The sequence below is a fragment of the Symphalangus syndactylus genome, chromosome 7, assembly GCF_028878055.3.
Source record: "Symphalangus syndactylus isolate Jambi chromosome 7, NHGRI_mSymSyn1-v2.1_pri, whole genome shotgun sequence".
NCBI classification, from domain to species: Eukaryota; Metazoa; Chordata; class Mammalia; order Primates; family Hylobatidae; genus Symphalangus; species Symphalangus syndactylus.
Genome location: NC_072429.2, coordinates 130,976,993 through 130,990,465, shown reverse-complemented (window position 1 = coordinate 130,990,465; position 13,473 = coordinate 130,976,993). Strand labels below are relative to the sequence as shown.

General features: G+C 44.9%; 1 protein-coding gene across 1 annotated transcript in view; it reads left to right on the top strand.

Annotated features, from left to right (window-relative positions):
• OC90 (otoconin 90) overlaps positions 1 to 10,203 on the top strand; it is a 30,766-nt gene extending 20,563 nt beyond the window's left edge. The window contains exons 10-13 of the mRNA XM_055287281.2: positions 1,250 to 1,375; positions 2,354 to 2,525; positions 5,197 to 5,303; positions 9,644 to 10,203. Coding sequence (XP_055143256.1) covers positions 1,250 to 1,375; positions 2,354 to 2,525; positions 5,197 to 5,303; positions 9,644 to 9,939 — 701 coding nt within the window. The 3' untranslated portion in view covers positions 9,940 to 10,203. The remainder of the gene's footprint in view (positions 1 to 1,249; positions 1,376 to 2,353; positions 2,526 to 5,196; positions 5,304 to 9,643) is intronic.
• Positions 10,204 to 13,473: the final 3,270 nt, after the last annotated feature.

Below are 13,473 nucleotides of genomic sequence, written 5' to 3'. Positions count from 1 at the left end.
ATGTATGACTATTTTCTCATTCACTGAGCAGTTCTGATAGCTACTACTGACTATTTCCTAATTGCTAGGCATTTAGCTAGAAGGATTATTCAAACACCAAAAGAGGTATTATTAATATAATTTTACAAATGGAGAAATTAAGATTTAGAGAGGTGAAGTGATTTGCCCAGGGTTATACATCTAGTACATAGCTAAGCTAAAACTCAAACTCAGATTTCCTTAACACTAACTCATGAACTCTTTCTACTCTACTACACTGACTAGGTGAGTTTCCAGCAGTGGAGAACATGATAGAAAGAAATTAGATAACATGCTTCTATTTGTGGGATTGGAGAACTGGGCAGGATGCTAAACCTAGGAGACTGAGATTACAACAGGGCTTTAGTCTCATAGGAACTGGAGTTGAGTAAGGGGAAGTAGATGACCAGATGCACGAAGCAATCCAATATGGTGGATTTGGGGAAAGACTGCAATCCAGCAGGCACAAATATGCCAGACCTTACCCAATACTCCAGGAACTGAGCCTGGGTCAGCAGATGGGTGGGGCTGAGTCTGCTGCTGTTCTCTTTCCCTGTACTGGGAAGGCTGGAGATTTGGCCTGCGCATGGGAGACTTTGCTGCCTCCAGCTAAGAGGGCAGGTGAGACTGACACATCAGAGCAAAGGGAGATCCAGAGAGAGTGCCAGGCAGGCGGTAAGAGATGTGATGGCGAGGAAGGTAGGGCCAGGTCACAGGCAATCCTTGCAGACCACAGGAAGGAACTTGCACTGGATTCTGTAAATAATGAGAAGCTGTTACTGCACTTGAAAAAGGAAATAAGGGCTTCCAGCAGTTGTTTTGCTTGTGTACCTTGTTGTGTACCATGAGTCGCCTTAATTTCTCCACCAGTTTCTTTACCTCTTCACTCACTGTGAGCACCATAATGCCCCTTCACTGGGCAGGCATGTGATATTCAACATGACACAAACACAAGCCTGGGAGCCTCTGCAGTCCTCATCCCTGGGATGTCATCCAGGTGGTCTAGCACAGGCTCCCGACAGTGTTAAGGTTATCATAGAAAATACGGAAATTCTCAGGTAGAATTCATGGATCCCTAAGACTCTGCCTGGATATCTGCAAACCCAGTTTGAGGAACATTCTCCTAACACTATGTTGTTCTATCTGTTTGCATTTGGCTTTCATGTGTCCATCTGCAAATCTTTCCTTGAGCCACTTTTTGAGTCCGAATCATGAAGTTTTTCATTTTCAGGATCTGCAGAGATAGTTGTAACAAGGGTTACAGCTGAAGTTGTAACCCTTGTCCCTGCTGGCATTAAATCTCTGGGGCTGGCAGTGTCATCTGTTGAAAATGGTCCTGAGGAGACAACTGAAAAAGGTGAGCAGAAGCAGTGTCTGTCCTCTCCACTGCTGGGATCTTTTGGTGAGGCTGTGAACAATCACTGTAGGCCACCTTTTCACACTGTGACCTTCTCATGGGGGTGTATCTAGAAGACATCATCCCCCTGACTGAATGAGCACCTTGAGGCTCAGAGGAGATGTAAGCTGCCTGTAGCCACTCAGCCACTGGGAGGCTGAGCCTGGGGGGAGGAGCCACAGTCTTCTGAGCCCCTGACCTTGTGCTGCCACCACTTACTGGCCCAGAGCGAAAGAGCTTGGCATCGTCCACACCGTGCTTTATTGGAAAGAATGAAGCAATTGGGTTTTGATCACCTTCCTCCTTTGTCTCTCCTCCCTCTGATGCCTTAAAAAAGCCCCTGCACCTGCAAGGAGGCCACGGCCTGTTGGGCATACAGAGGAGGGGCTTTGTTAGTATCTGGGTGTGCCTTCCATGGTGTCCAAAGTGGAGCTATGGAGAAAGCTGCATTTGAGATTTGTGGACAGAGGATGAAGGATAGAAGGAAGAGAAATAGAGACAGAGAGGGGAGTGGGGAGACGGAGAGGCAGAGGAGAGAAAGGCAAGCCCAGCCAGGTGTGCTAATGTGATGCCACCAGAAAGCATAAGAGTTCAGCTGGGATGCTCCCAGGATGCCAGGTCTACTCAGTAATAAGACGTGGCCCCAAACAGCATCTTGGGTCCTGACAAGTCTCCATCCCTTAGGGGGATTTAATAAAGAGTCTTATAGAGCATTAGAAGCCTAGGGAGAAAAGACTTGCCCTCTGAAAGACAATGCATCCCAAGCAGGGGATGAGCCATAATAGCTTTCCCAGAAGAATGGCGAGCCAAGGAGTAGGACATGGGGTTCCTTCGCATGCCTAGAGTTGTCCACATACAACCCAGAAGCTCACATGGCCTTCCTCTTGCGACGGCTGCCCCGACAGTCCTTGCTCTCCTGACAATTCCTGTTCCTTTCAGCCTGTGACAGATTCACTTTCCTGCACCTGGGAAGTGGGGACAACATGCAGGTGATGCCACAGCTTGGAGAGATGCTCTTTTGTCTGACATCCCGGTGCCCAGAGGAATTTGAGTCTTATGGCTGTTACTGTGGACAAGAAGGAAGAGGCGAGCCAAGGGATGACCTGGACAGGTATGGAGAGCCAGCGGTGACAGCTCTGGTGTAGTAGTGCTGATGCTGTCTGAACCAGAGGGTGGTGACAGCCCTCCTGAACACCAGGCTGCACCTTGGGCCTCACTAAAAGCTTGGTGCACACAGTAGCTCACTCAGGTGGCTCTTCAGCATTATAGGCCCATTTTCCTGGTGAGCAGCTGAGGCTCAGGGACTGACTTGTTTGAGGTCATTCACCTTGGAAAAGGCACAGCCAGAAAGATCCACGTCTTTTGATCTGGGGGCCTAGAGCCCTTTCAGTACTTTGACAAATACTGCCCAGCTACCCTAAGAGGGCCAATCTGCAAATACCCTTCAAATGACCCCAAGTCCACCTATTTTGCAATAACCAACAAGTAGAATTGAGGTCTCCACTTGGTTTTTCCTGCAGAAGGCCACATTAAAATTAGCCTTTTAAGTATAACTTTTCTTAACACCTTTTAAATATAACTGCTAATTTTCATATGTGCCACTCTTGAAAGAATTTTCATTGACCGCATGCACTCATTAATGTATTCATTCATTTAAATATGCATCCAACCCATACCGCTTGAGCTTTTGCTCTGTGCCAGCCACTATGTTAGGTGGTAGAGATACAACAATGATTCAACCTTCACAAAGCAACATAAAACAAACACTTTTGCCCAAAAGAAGCTTATTTGGTGAAAGAGATGGACAATTAAACAAAAGTACTACCCAATATAATAAATAGAGTAGGGTAAACAGAGGAAACCATGGAGGACTCAACCTGAGTTTGAGGAATTTTCTCAAAGTAGCATTGATCAAGCTTAAAGATTGCACGTGGGGACAGCCCCTGACCACGGCCAATGGAGAGACCTGCATTCAAAAGGCACATGTCCTTCTCAGATGGTATGGTTGCCAAAGCAAAATCAGCAACTATCAATGAATTTTAGAAACACAAAAAGACAAAGCTTGTCATAGCTAACACAAAGGACACAGTAATGGCAGGAATATGGAGCATGTCAACTGCAGGTTGGATGTGTGGTTGGCTGTATTTTTTACCCATCCACTTTCTTTCCCCTGCCTCTACCTCTCAGCCATCCCAGCTTCATTATCTACCTCTGAGATTTTCAGTGAAGGAAATCCAGGCTCTGCTGCACAGACAACCTTCAAAACTTACCTCACACCAGGGGACCCTAAAGAAGTTTTTACTCTAGCAAAGGTGATGTCACACTGTGGAGTCATAAGCATGTTTACATTGTGAGGTTCAACCGTATGCCCGCTGCTCTCCATGACAGAGGACAATTTAAATAGTGTCAAGGTTTTTGAGTACATAGCCCTCAAGGAGACAAGGCAACAGATAGAAACAGCCAGTAGCAGTTTCTGTATTCTTTTGAACCCCTTGGGATAAAGTGGGGATGATTTTGAAGGTGTTTCCTGATAACTGACCATATTTCACAAAAATATAAAATTTGACCGGTTGGGCAGGTAAGTTATGATATGGCTACTTCACGTCTGTAGAAAGAAATTGAAAAACTCGAAGCCAACAAGAGGAAACCCTTGACTAAGGAAAAATTAGTCAAACTGATATAATTTTTTATAAGAATGTATTTTTAAGACCACATATACTGTACATGATGGACAAGTTCAGTGACTTTGTATTTTGATTTATATATGATTTCTGATTCACTCACTGACTTTAGATTTTAACTATTATATCAAGTATCCACCCCCACCCATCCCTGCCAAATACACACACAAGATTGTGTGGCTGTTTTGTGCTAATAGCTGGAGGAAGCAGACGCTGAACTCTAGCCGGTGGCTATGTGAGCATACGAGGGGGATTGTTCCTCTGATTGCTAGCAATGTGGAAAAGTTAATAAGCAGATAATTGGTTGAGAAGAGGTGCAATAAAAAAGCCACAAGAGTCTACGACTTATCCCTGCTGGAGCTGTGGCCTCCCAGACAGAGTGAGAGTTATTAAAAGAAAGGGAAGAGTTGAAAAGGGAGTATTTGGGGAGCAACTGTAGCTCCCTATTGGCTGAAGTCATCACAAGTTTCTTAAGGATGTCCACCTGGCAAGGGGAGACACTGGCTTTTGTGAGGCCGTATCAGCCAAGATGGGTGGATATACAAAGAAGACATTGGTTCATTTTCATGTATTTACGAGGTCCTGATCTATGCTGGACACTTTTCTACATGCAGTTCTTTATGCTCAGCATGGTTACTCTGCTCTTTTTTAAGGCTAGGGACAAATGACAGTGCACTGTGGATGTGAGATTAACTCCTCTGTGTCAAAGATTGGAGGGAGTAAGGTTACTGCTAGCCTGTATGGTACCTTTGCATAAATTTAAAAAGGTACCCCTTCCTTAAGACTCCATTTCCATCTGTTAGAAAATCATTTAAATAAATATGTAAATAACCTATCTTTGCCATGAAGTTACAATAAAAATCAAAAATGTTTTATAATAATAAGATGCATACAGTATAAGCGATGCCACCTTAGACGTGGCCTTTGTGTAGTATACAACCTGAATAACCATACACGATGGCCCTTGGTGTGTATATGAGTCAGCCTTGTGTGCACCGGAAAGGAGGCACTGGCTTCCCTCACTACTATAGGGCATGCGCTTGAGAGGGTTCCTAGGGAAGCCAAGAGCTCTGAGAAGTAAAGGGTTTTCCTTGGTCTTAGGTGCTGCTTCTCCCATCACTGCTGCCTAGAGCAAGTGAGAAGGCTGGGCTGCCTGCTCGAGAGGCTTCCTCGGTCACCAGTGGTGTGTGTGGATCATACGCCCAAGTGTAAGTGCTGTTGGTTGCACAGTGAGTTATTTCATTGGGGTCAGCATCGTGACTGTAGTTCAGACTTGTGGATGTTCCCAAGCACTTAACTGTGACTTAATACTCTTTTCTTCTTCCTTCCTTCCTTCCTTCCTTCCTTCCTTCCTTCCTTCCTTCCCTCTCTCCCTCCCTCCTTCCCTCCCTCTCTCTCTCTTTCCTTCCTCCCTTCCTTCCTTCCTTCCTTCCTTCCTTCCCTCCCTCCTTCCCTCCCTCTCTCTCTCTTTCTCTCTTTCCTTCCTTCCTTCCTTCCTTCCTTCCTTCCTTCCTTCCTTCCTTCCTTCCTTCTTTCTCCTTCCTTCCTTCTTTCTCCTTCCTTCCTTCTTTCCTTCTTTCTCCTTCCTTCCTTCTTTCTCCTTCCTTCCTTCTTTCCTTCTTTCTCCTTCCTTCCTTCTTTCTCCTTCCTTCCTTGCTTGCTTCCTTCCTTCCTTCCTTCCTTCCTTCCTTCCTTCTTTCTCCTTCCTTCCTTCCTTCTTTCTCCTTCCTTCCTTCTTTCTCCTTCCTTTCTTTCTTTCTTTCTTTCTTTCTTTCTTTCTTTCTTTCTTTCTTTCTTTCTTTCTTTCTTTCTTTTCTTTCTCTTTCTTTCATGGCGTTTCACTCGGCCACCAGGCTGGAGTACAGCAGTACAATCTAGGCTCACTGCAACCTCTAACTCCCTGATTCTAGTGATTCTCCTCCCTCAGCCTCCTGAGTAGCTGGGATTGCAGGCACGTGACACCATGTCCAGCTAATTTTTGCATTTTTAGTAGAGACGGGGTTTCACTGTGTTGGCCAGGATGGTCTCTATCTCCTGACCTTGTGATCTGCCCACCTCGGCCTCCCAAAGTGCTGTGATTACAGGCATGAGCCACCGTGCCCGACCAATAACCTTCTTAATGTTGAGGCACGTATTATCACACCTCTTCCACTGATGAGGAGATTCACTGTCAAGGGGGTGAGCTGCCTAAGTCACAGAGCCGGTGATGAGCAGGCTGGGACTAATTTAATAGCCCAAGCTTACTGATTCTCAGCTCTTAATGTGTGTTAACAGAATTAATCCTCAAGACAATACAATGAGGTAGCACTATTATTCTTCCCATTTAGCAGATAAGGAAACTGAGGCCCAAGATCACACAGATAGAAATAAGTGGGAGAATTGAGATTTGAACTGTAAAACCATATCACTTCAGAACTAAAGCTGATTCTTCACCATACCAGTGAGTTTCTAAGTAACTTTTTTCCTTTTTCTAAGAAGCAGAGTCCTTTTCCCAAGGGAGATTTGAGGAATACTATTTTAAAATGGGGGACTGGCCCTGGCTGAAGAGCGAGGCTTGCCTGCAGCTCCACTCCTCCCTATGGTGGAAGCCAGAGGCTCCTCTGTATCCCTTCAGGGCCTCAGGCAGGGACCACTCTGAAAACTGCAATCCCCATGAGCAGGCCCCTGACAGCAAATGGAGACTTGCTGTAGAATTGACTTTATCTGCATTCTCCAGCTCCATTTCCTCATTCATATCAGTGGATGCATTTCCCTTATGCTTTGCAGTTTAAAAGGAAACACTTGCCCTAGAATTTCACAGGGGACCTATAAGAGTTTGTTCTCATTTTCATTTTCGTTTGGGGAAGCCCACTGGCTGGACCTTCCATCCCTCCTTCTTCCTCCACACAACCTTAGCAAAGTACATGGAATGCCATATTATCTTGCCTTGTACGATCAGGTATGTCTGTCACATCCCAGGAGCTTTGTGTTTACATATCACTCTCTCATTCATTCACTCATTCATTCGTTCATTCTATTATCCGCATAACCAACAAATCTTCACCAGGAACCAGGAAAACAATGAACTTTCATGATCCTTGCCTCAAATTGCTCACAGCTTGGAAGGAAGAGACGTAGGCAAGCAATTATTCTAATCTCACGTAGTATGTGCTAACAGGTAGCATAGGGGCCCTGGGAATGCGGGTAAAGGTATTTGAGTCTATAGTGTTATAGTGAGAGCAGGATAATTTGGGAAAATTCAGGAGAGGTGTGAGGTGAGATTTACCACATTCCCAGATGGCCATACTGGGCATGGATATTCCAAGCAAAGGGAAAAAGGAAAAATAGTGGTGTTTGGGGAATGCTGGGCAGCGCAGGGACAACTGAGCTGTGGTTCTGTATTGCTGGAACAGAAAGTGGAAGTGGGAGGCCCGGTTGTAGCGCAAGGTAAGGTTGGGGAGACAGACAGGTGCCAGATCATGAGCTCAAGAAACCCATTTGCAAGACTGAAGCATTTCCATTTTTTCCTATAGGGGATGAGGAGCCAGGGGAGGGTTTAGAGCCCATGAATTGTCACATGATGCAATCATGCCAGGAGGTCTCACCTGCTGGGCTGAAGCCTTGCTCTCCCTTCCTCCAATATCACAGAATCCAGGAACACTGCATCTGAAGATTGAACTGATTCACAGCTTCAGTAAACCATTTCTGACCCTCTGTGAGATTTAAGGATAGCCTCCTGTACCAGATGCCAGGTATTAGTTGATGAGAAATGAGGGCGTCTCAAATCCTGGCCTGTGCTGTCATAAGACAAATGCAGGGAGGAAGGACAGAGTGGCTCTGGGGAACAGGACTTCTGCATGTCTCCACCGTGCTCTCACACTTGGTACATTTTCCTCCTCTTCTTGTCACTTCCTGCTGCTGAAATGCAACTGGCATGTCTGGGGCTGACGTGGAGACCAAGTTAGGAGGCTTGGAAGTCCTCTGTGGTATATGATAGGAAAAAATCTGGTTGATGAACATTTCAAAGTAGGATTAGATGCAAAAAAAATCCCTTAGCTTAACTGAAAACCACAGATAACAAGGATAATATTTGTAGAAAGCTTATGTATGTCTAGAACCTTCAAAGATATTATTTCATTTGAGTCACACCATTCCCACTGCATACAACTCATACACTGAAAAAAATAGGGTTGGTTTGCCAGATCTAGCAAATAAAAATACATGATGCCCAGTTAAATCTGAATTTCAGATAATTGATGAACTTTTTTTTTGTATAAGTATGTCCTAAATGGATGTACATTCAAACGTATTGACTGAAATTAAAATTTAACTGATCATCTGTATTTTATCTGGCAATATGAATGATGAATAGGGAAATTCTGGCCCACAGAAGGAAGAAGTAACCGTCAAATCTAACACATATTTCCTTAGCACTAACTTGGGAAATATTTGTCAAGGTTTGAGTTAGGCGCTTGGACTCTGCTCTGTCAGCAAGGTTCTCTGTCCAGCAGTGTTACTGGCAGCAAGTCTGACAGGTTCTGCAGTCCTTGATCCTTCTTTTCTTGGGAGAAAGAATTCAGCCAAGAGACAGAAGTACATCTAAGGCAGAAACAAGAGTTTACTGAAGCAAAGTAAAGTATACTTGGAAGGGGCCAAGTAGGCAACTTGAAAGATTTGAGTGTCCTGCCTGATGGCTGGCTGAGGACTCTTATAGATTTACTATTTCCTGTCTTTTCCCCTCAATCTCTTCCTCTCTTCCCTCCCCCTGGGCAGGCTGTTAGCTAATCACTGCATGCACAATGACTTGCCAGTATCTAGGAAGGGTCACAGGCACCCTTTGCTGGTTGAAGTTTTGTGCATACTCTCTTAGGGCAATTTCTCCTTACTGGTCTAGCACCCTCAGAAGGCGGCCATAGATGGGTCAAATGCTGCCACTTTTCCCCTTACTGTGCATGCCTGGACATGTCCCCAGAGGAAGGTCAAACTTGCCATTTTAAGTTTTTATTGGGAAGTTGCCTGCAAGCTCAAGGTATCTCCTGTTTGTTAGGAAATTTTCTCATCCCTGTTGCCAGCTGCCTTACAATTGCCTGACAGTCACCTGACAGTTGCCTGATACTCTTTGGGGCCCTATCCTGCCCTGCTCATATCTACCTATCTACCTACTCTAACACCAGGAGTAAAAAATGGATACATAAACAGACAATGACTATACAATGTGATTAACACATAACATGCAGTGATAGAAAAAAACACGAAGTGGGATTCCATGGGAGCCCGCAGGAAAGACACTTCCCTTAGCCTGGCAGCTCAGGCAAACTTTCTGGAGGAGGGGAAGCCAGCCTAGTGTTGACAGACACCAGTTGAGAGCACTGAGAGCATTCCTGGCAGAGGGATCATTCCCAGCAGGAGGAGAAAGTTGGAAAGTTACCAGCCATATAAGGTGGACACCCTGAGGGTGTGTGGAAGATGGGGAGGAAGGAGAAGGGCTGAGGGGTGGCCAGGGCTGTTGGGGCCTCCCAGTGCCATCCTCAGAGGTCTCATGTTTCCTACTCTGCTCTTTCCTTCTAAGGTGGGGGCCAAAGCCTGTGTGAGAAGTTGCTCTGTGCCTGTGACCAGACAGCAGCTGAGTGCATGGCCTCTGCCTCCTTTAACCAAAGCCTCAAGTCCCCAAGCAGACTCGGGTGCCCTGGGCAGCCAGCAGCCTGTGAAGACAGCCTGCACCCTGTGCCCGCAGCCCCCACCCTGGGCTCCAGCTCTGAGGAGGACAGCGAGGAGGACCCTCCACAGGAGGACCTCGGCAGAGTCAAGAGGTTTCTGCGGAAGTCACTGAGTCCCTTGGGGATCGGGCCCCTTCATGGAAGATAAGATGCCCAGAGAAAATGGCAAACATCCTCAGTAGCACGGCTCCTGCTTCACCTTCAGCTCTTTATCTCTCAGCCTCCTCTGTCCCTTGGAGCTTTCTTCCTTTCCTTTAACCCAAAGGCCGGGAGGGAACAGAGGCCGTGAGCCCTGCCCATGCATCATCAGCTGTGGTCACCTCACAAGCCAATGTACATTTGGAGAAGGCAGACCATGGTACCTCCATGCTCCTTTAGTGCACTGTGGAAGCTCAATAAATACTCCAATCAACATGCTCTGATTGTTTTACTTTTAAGACATGTTTAGATACTGTCTCATGAGTAGATTATAAAAGTGAGATAGAGACAATGGAGGAAAAAATATCTCAACTTCCTAATCACTGAAAGCTACTTCTCCTTTTCTTAAAAAAAAAAGAAATAGAAGAGAGCATATTTTATCAATCTTATGAGATTGCCCGTGGGCCACCAATAACCCACCAATGCTGAGGACTGAGACTGCAGCTTTTCTGGTGTGTGCCCTAAAAAATACACTTGGCACCCTAACAGAGTGACCCTGTGTCACAGCCACCACCACGAGAAATCGCTGATCGCCCTGTCCTGGGTCCTAGACTTCATTTTTTTGAAAATAGGGTTTATCTCAGTGGTTAGAAGTTCCAGGGATGCAGGTGCCCATTCTGACATAGGCAGTTTAATATTATGGTAATTAAAAAAAAACTTAAACGCCATTCATCCATCCATGTATCCACTCACCCACCCAATAGTTATTGAGCTTGTATGGTGTACCTGGCAAAAGGCAACGTTCTACCAGAACTGCCCTTAATATTCTATGAGGACACAAACTCTTTGGTTCCTATCACATCTGTGGTTCTCAACCCCCATACATCAGGTGTCCTGTAGTGAGAGGATATTTCCTTTTCTCCCTCTCCTCCGACAGGAAAGCAGAACTTCTAAAGAGCTCAGTGTTTGCTGACTTTCATGGCATGAAAATATCCCAAGGTTGGCAACACCTTAAGTAATCAAAAGGTCATGGTGCCAAACCAACAGTTGATACCCTTCCCTATCTTCTAGGGAAACCATGTGATAATAATTTTTTTGATGAATACAACACATTGATATCTTTTCAACAACATGACCTTAACTACTAGCCTAAGTTTGGGTTGTCCCAGAAGTAGACCGTTAGACGAGGACTTGAGGGCAGGTAGTTTATTTGGAAACTGAAGAAAACACTGTGAGGAGAGTGAAGAAGTAAGAAAGGAAAGGAAAGGCAGCCAATGAATGTGCTTTATCAAGCCAAATACCACTGTGGGGGCCTAGACCACTTCCCATTAGAAGTGCCATCCAAGACTTTGGGAGCCAGGATAGGATGCACATTTCAAAGTCATCTCATCCAAGGGAAAAAAGTGGAATACACACACACACACACACACACACACAGGCACACACACACACACACACACAGAGAGAGAGAGAGAGACAAGCAGAGACAGTGAGAGAGAGGGCTGGAGGGAGACAAACTTCCATCAGTCATTGCTCCTGAGGAGGGTGCTATTTCCTCCTGGCCTGCTGCACAGTTGGGGGCAAAGTGGGCTCCGGTGGCCAGAGAAGTCTTTAGGCAAAGAAATGCAGGTGTCAGCAGCTGGCAATCAGCCAGCATGCACTAAGATGGCAAGGATGGAGGCATGTCCCCATGGCATTTGCTGCAAGTAATAAATTGCTTGTTGGCTGGCTCCTTCTTCCCTCCCTTTAATCCAGGAGGAATTGACTAAGGGTCTACTCACTATGGCTATCACTGTGTTAGGTCACCCACAGTATGATGACCATCTGCCTTCTCCACATCTTCACTAGAGGCAGCTGAATGTGACTGGAGGAAAAAAATGAAACTGAGCTGAGCCATTTCACTTCAAGTTTATGACCATGAAACCTCAAATGGATGCTCAGCCTTTTCCTAATCAGTTGACTCTTCTGCTCTCCAGGACAACTGTTTGGTATCTTCTCTTCTGTCCTCAAACTCCCCTTGCCTCCCCCTCACTCTCAACTGATGACTCAAGAACAAGAATTTGAAATTTTACCTTACTTACAACCTTACAAGTTTGTGTTTCATGGATGCTGGCAAAAGGCCTGAGATGCTTCGGTCAGAGACAAAGGACTTTCTTACAGCAATGACAGTAACCTGAGTCCCAGCATTTATGTTGCTTTCCTGAAACCTGAAGCAGTGTAGAGAGAGCCAGGGGACACCTACACATGCAGTGCTTTTAATTACACAGGAGAATTCTGAATTTAGAGAACCTGGATGTTTTAAAATGGGCTTTAAGACTGCCTGTCTTATATCCCAGAAGGAGACATTATCTTTATAATACAGGAAAATAAGTATGTCTGCCTATGGAGCCAAAGGGAAACATTATCCCTATCTTCCCAGTCTGTTTGCTATACCGCATCCTTGAAAAGTTAGTCCAGAATAAAGGTAGTTAATGTCTCAGCTCACAAGACATGCAGAAATGCAAGACACACATGGAGAATTGTTCAGTACAATTCTCATCTAATATTCATCTAATTAGATCTCATCTAATACTCTATTGAGATAATTGAAACTTTCCAGGGGGAATACCTTCATCTTCCTGCCATCAAAACTACAAAATTCCCCACATAGTCTTTCTCTTCCTTCTTGTTACAATGAAGTAAGTGTTCCTTTTCCTTATCAAAAGTCAAATTCTCCACCTATCATCTAGTACAATGCCCTCTTGCCTTCTCTAGGGTTTGATTCCTGCAAGTATCTCCTTTGTTCTATATCAATTTCTCTCTCTCTTCTGTATCACTCTAATCTGTGTAAAAACACAGCCTAAAGTCTCCCATCTATAAAAATCCCTCCCTTGACTCTACATTCTGCTCCAGATATCACCCCCCATTTATTTATTTGTTCTCATAAGACAACTTCTCAAAAAATGTTTACATTCCCCATCATCTTTTCAATCAGGCACATAACATCATTCAACAGAAGCTGTTCCTGTCAAAGTCACAAATGACCTCCATATTGCTGCTTGAACCATTGGACACACCTCTGTTCTCATCTTAATCTTCCAGCGTAATTCCACACTGACCACTGCTTCCTTCTTCAACATTTTCCTCTTATCAGTAATGACTACACATTCTACTAGTTTTCATTCTACCTTTTTGGTTACTTTCCCTCAGTCTTCTTTGCTTATTCCTCTTTCTTTAGCAACCCTCTAAATGTTAGTGTACTTTAGGGCTCAGTCCTAGGCATTATAAAAGAAAAATTTTGCACTAGACACTTGTTAAAATGGCAAGGCATATTTTATTCAGTACTACTGCAGTAGAGGGGAGACCTCTGTGCAACTTGAACTCAACTCAGCCAAAACAAAAGGTGAGAGGCCTTTTTTCAGGTATACAATATTGTAAATTATTGTCCCCATGCTGTACATTAGATCTCTAGAACTTATGTTGCACAATTGAGACTTTGTATCCTTTGAACCAACATCACACCATTCTTTCTTCCCTTAAGTCCCTCTTCTCTGCTTCTACAGGT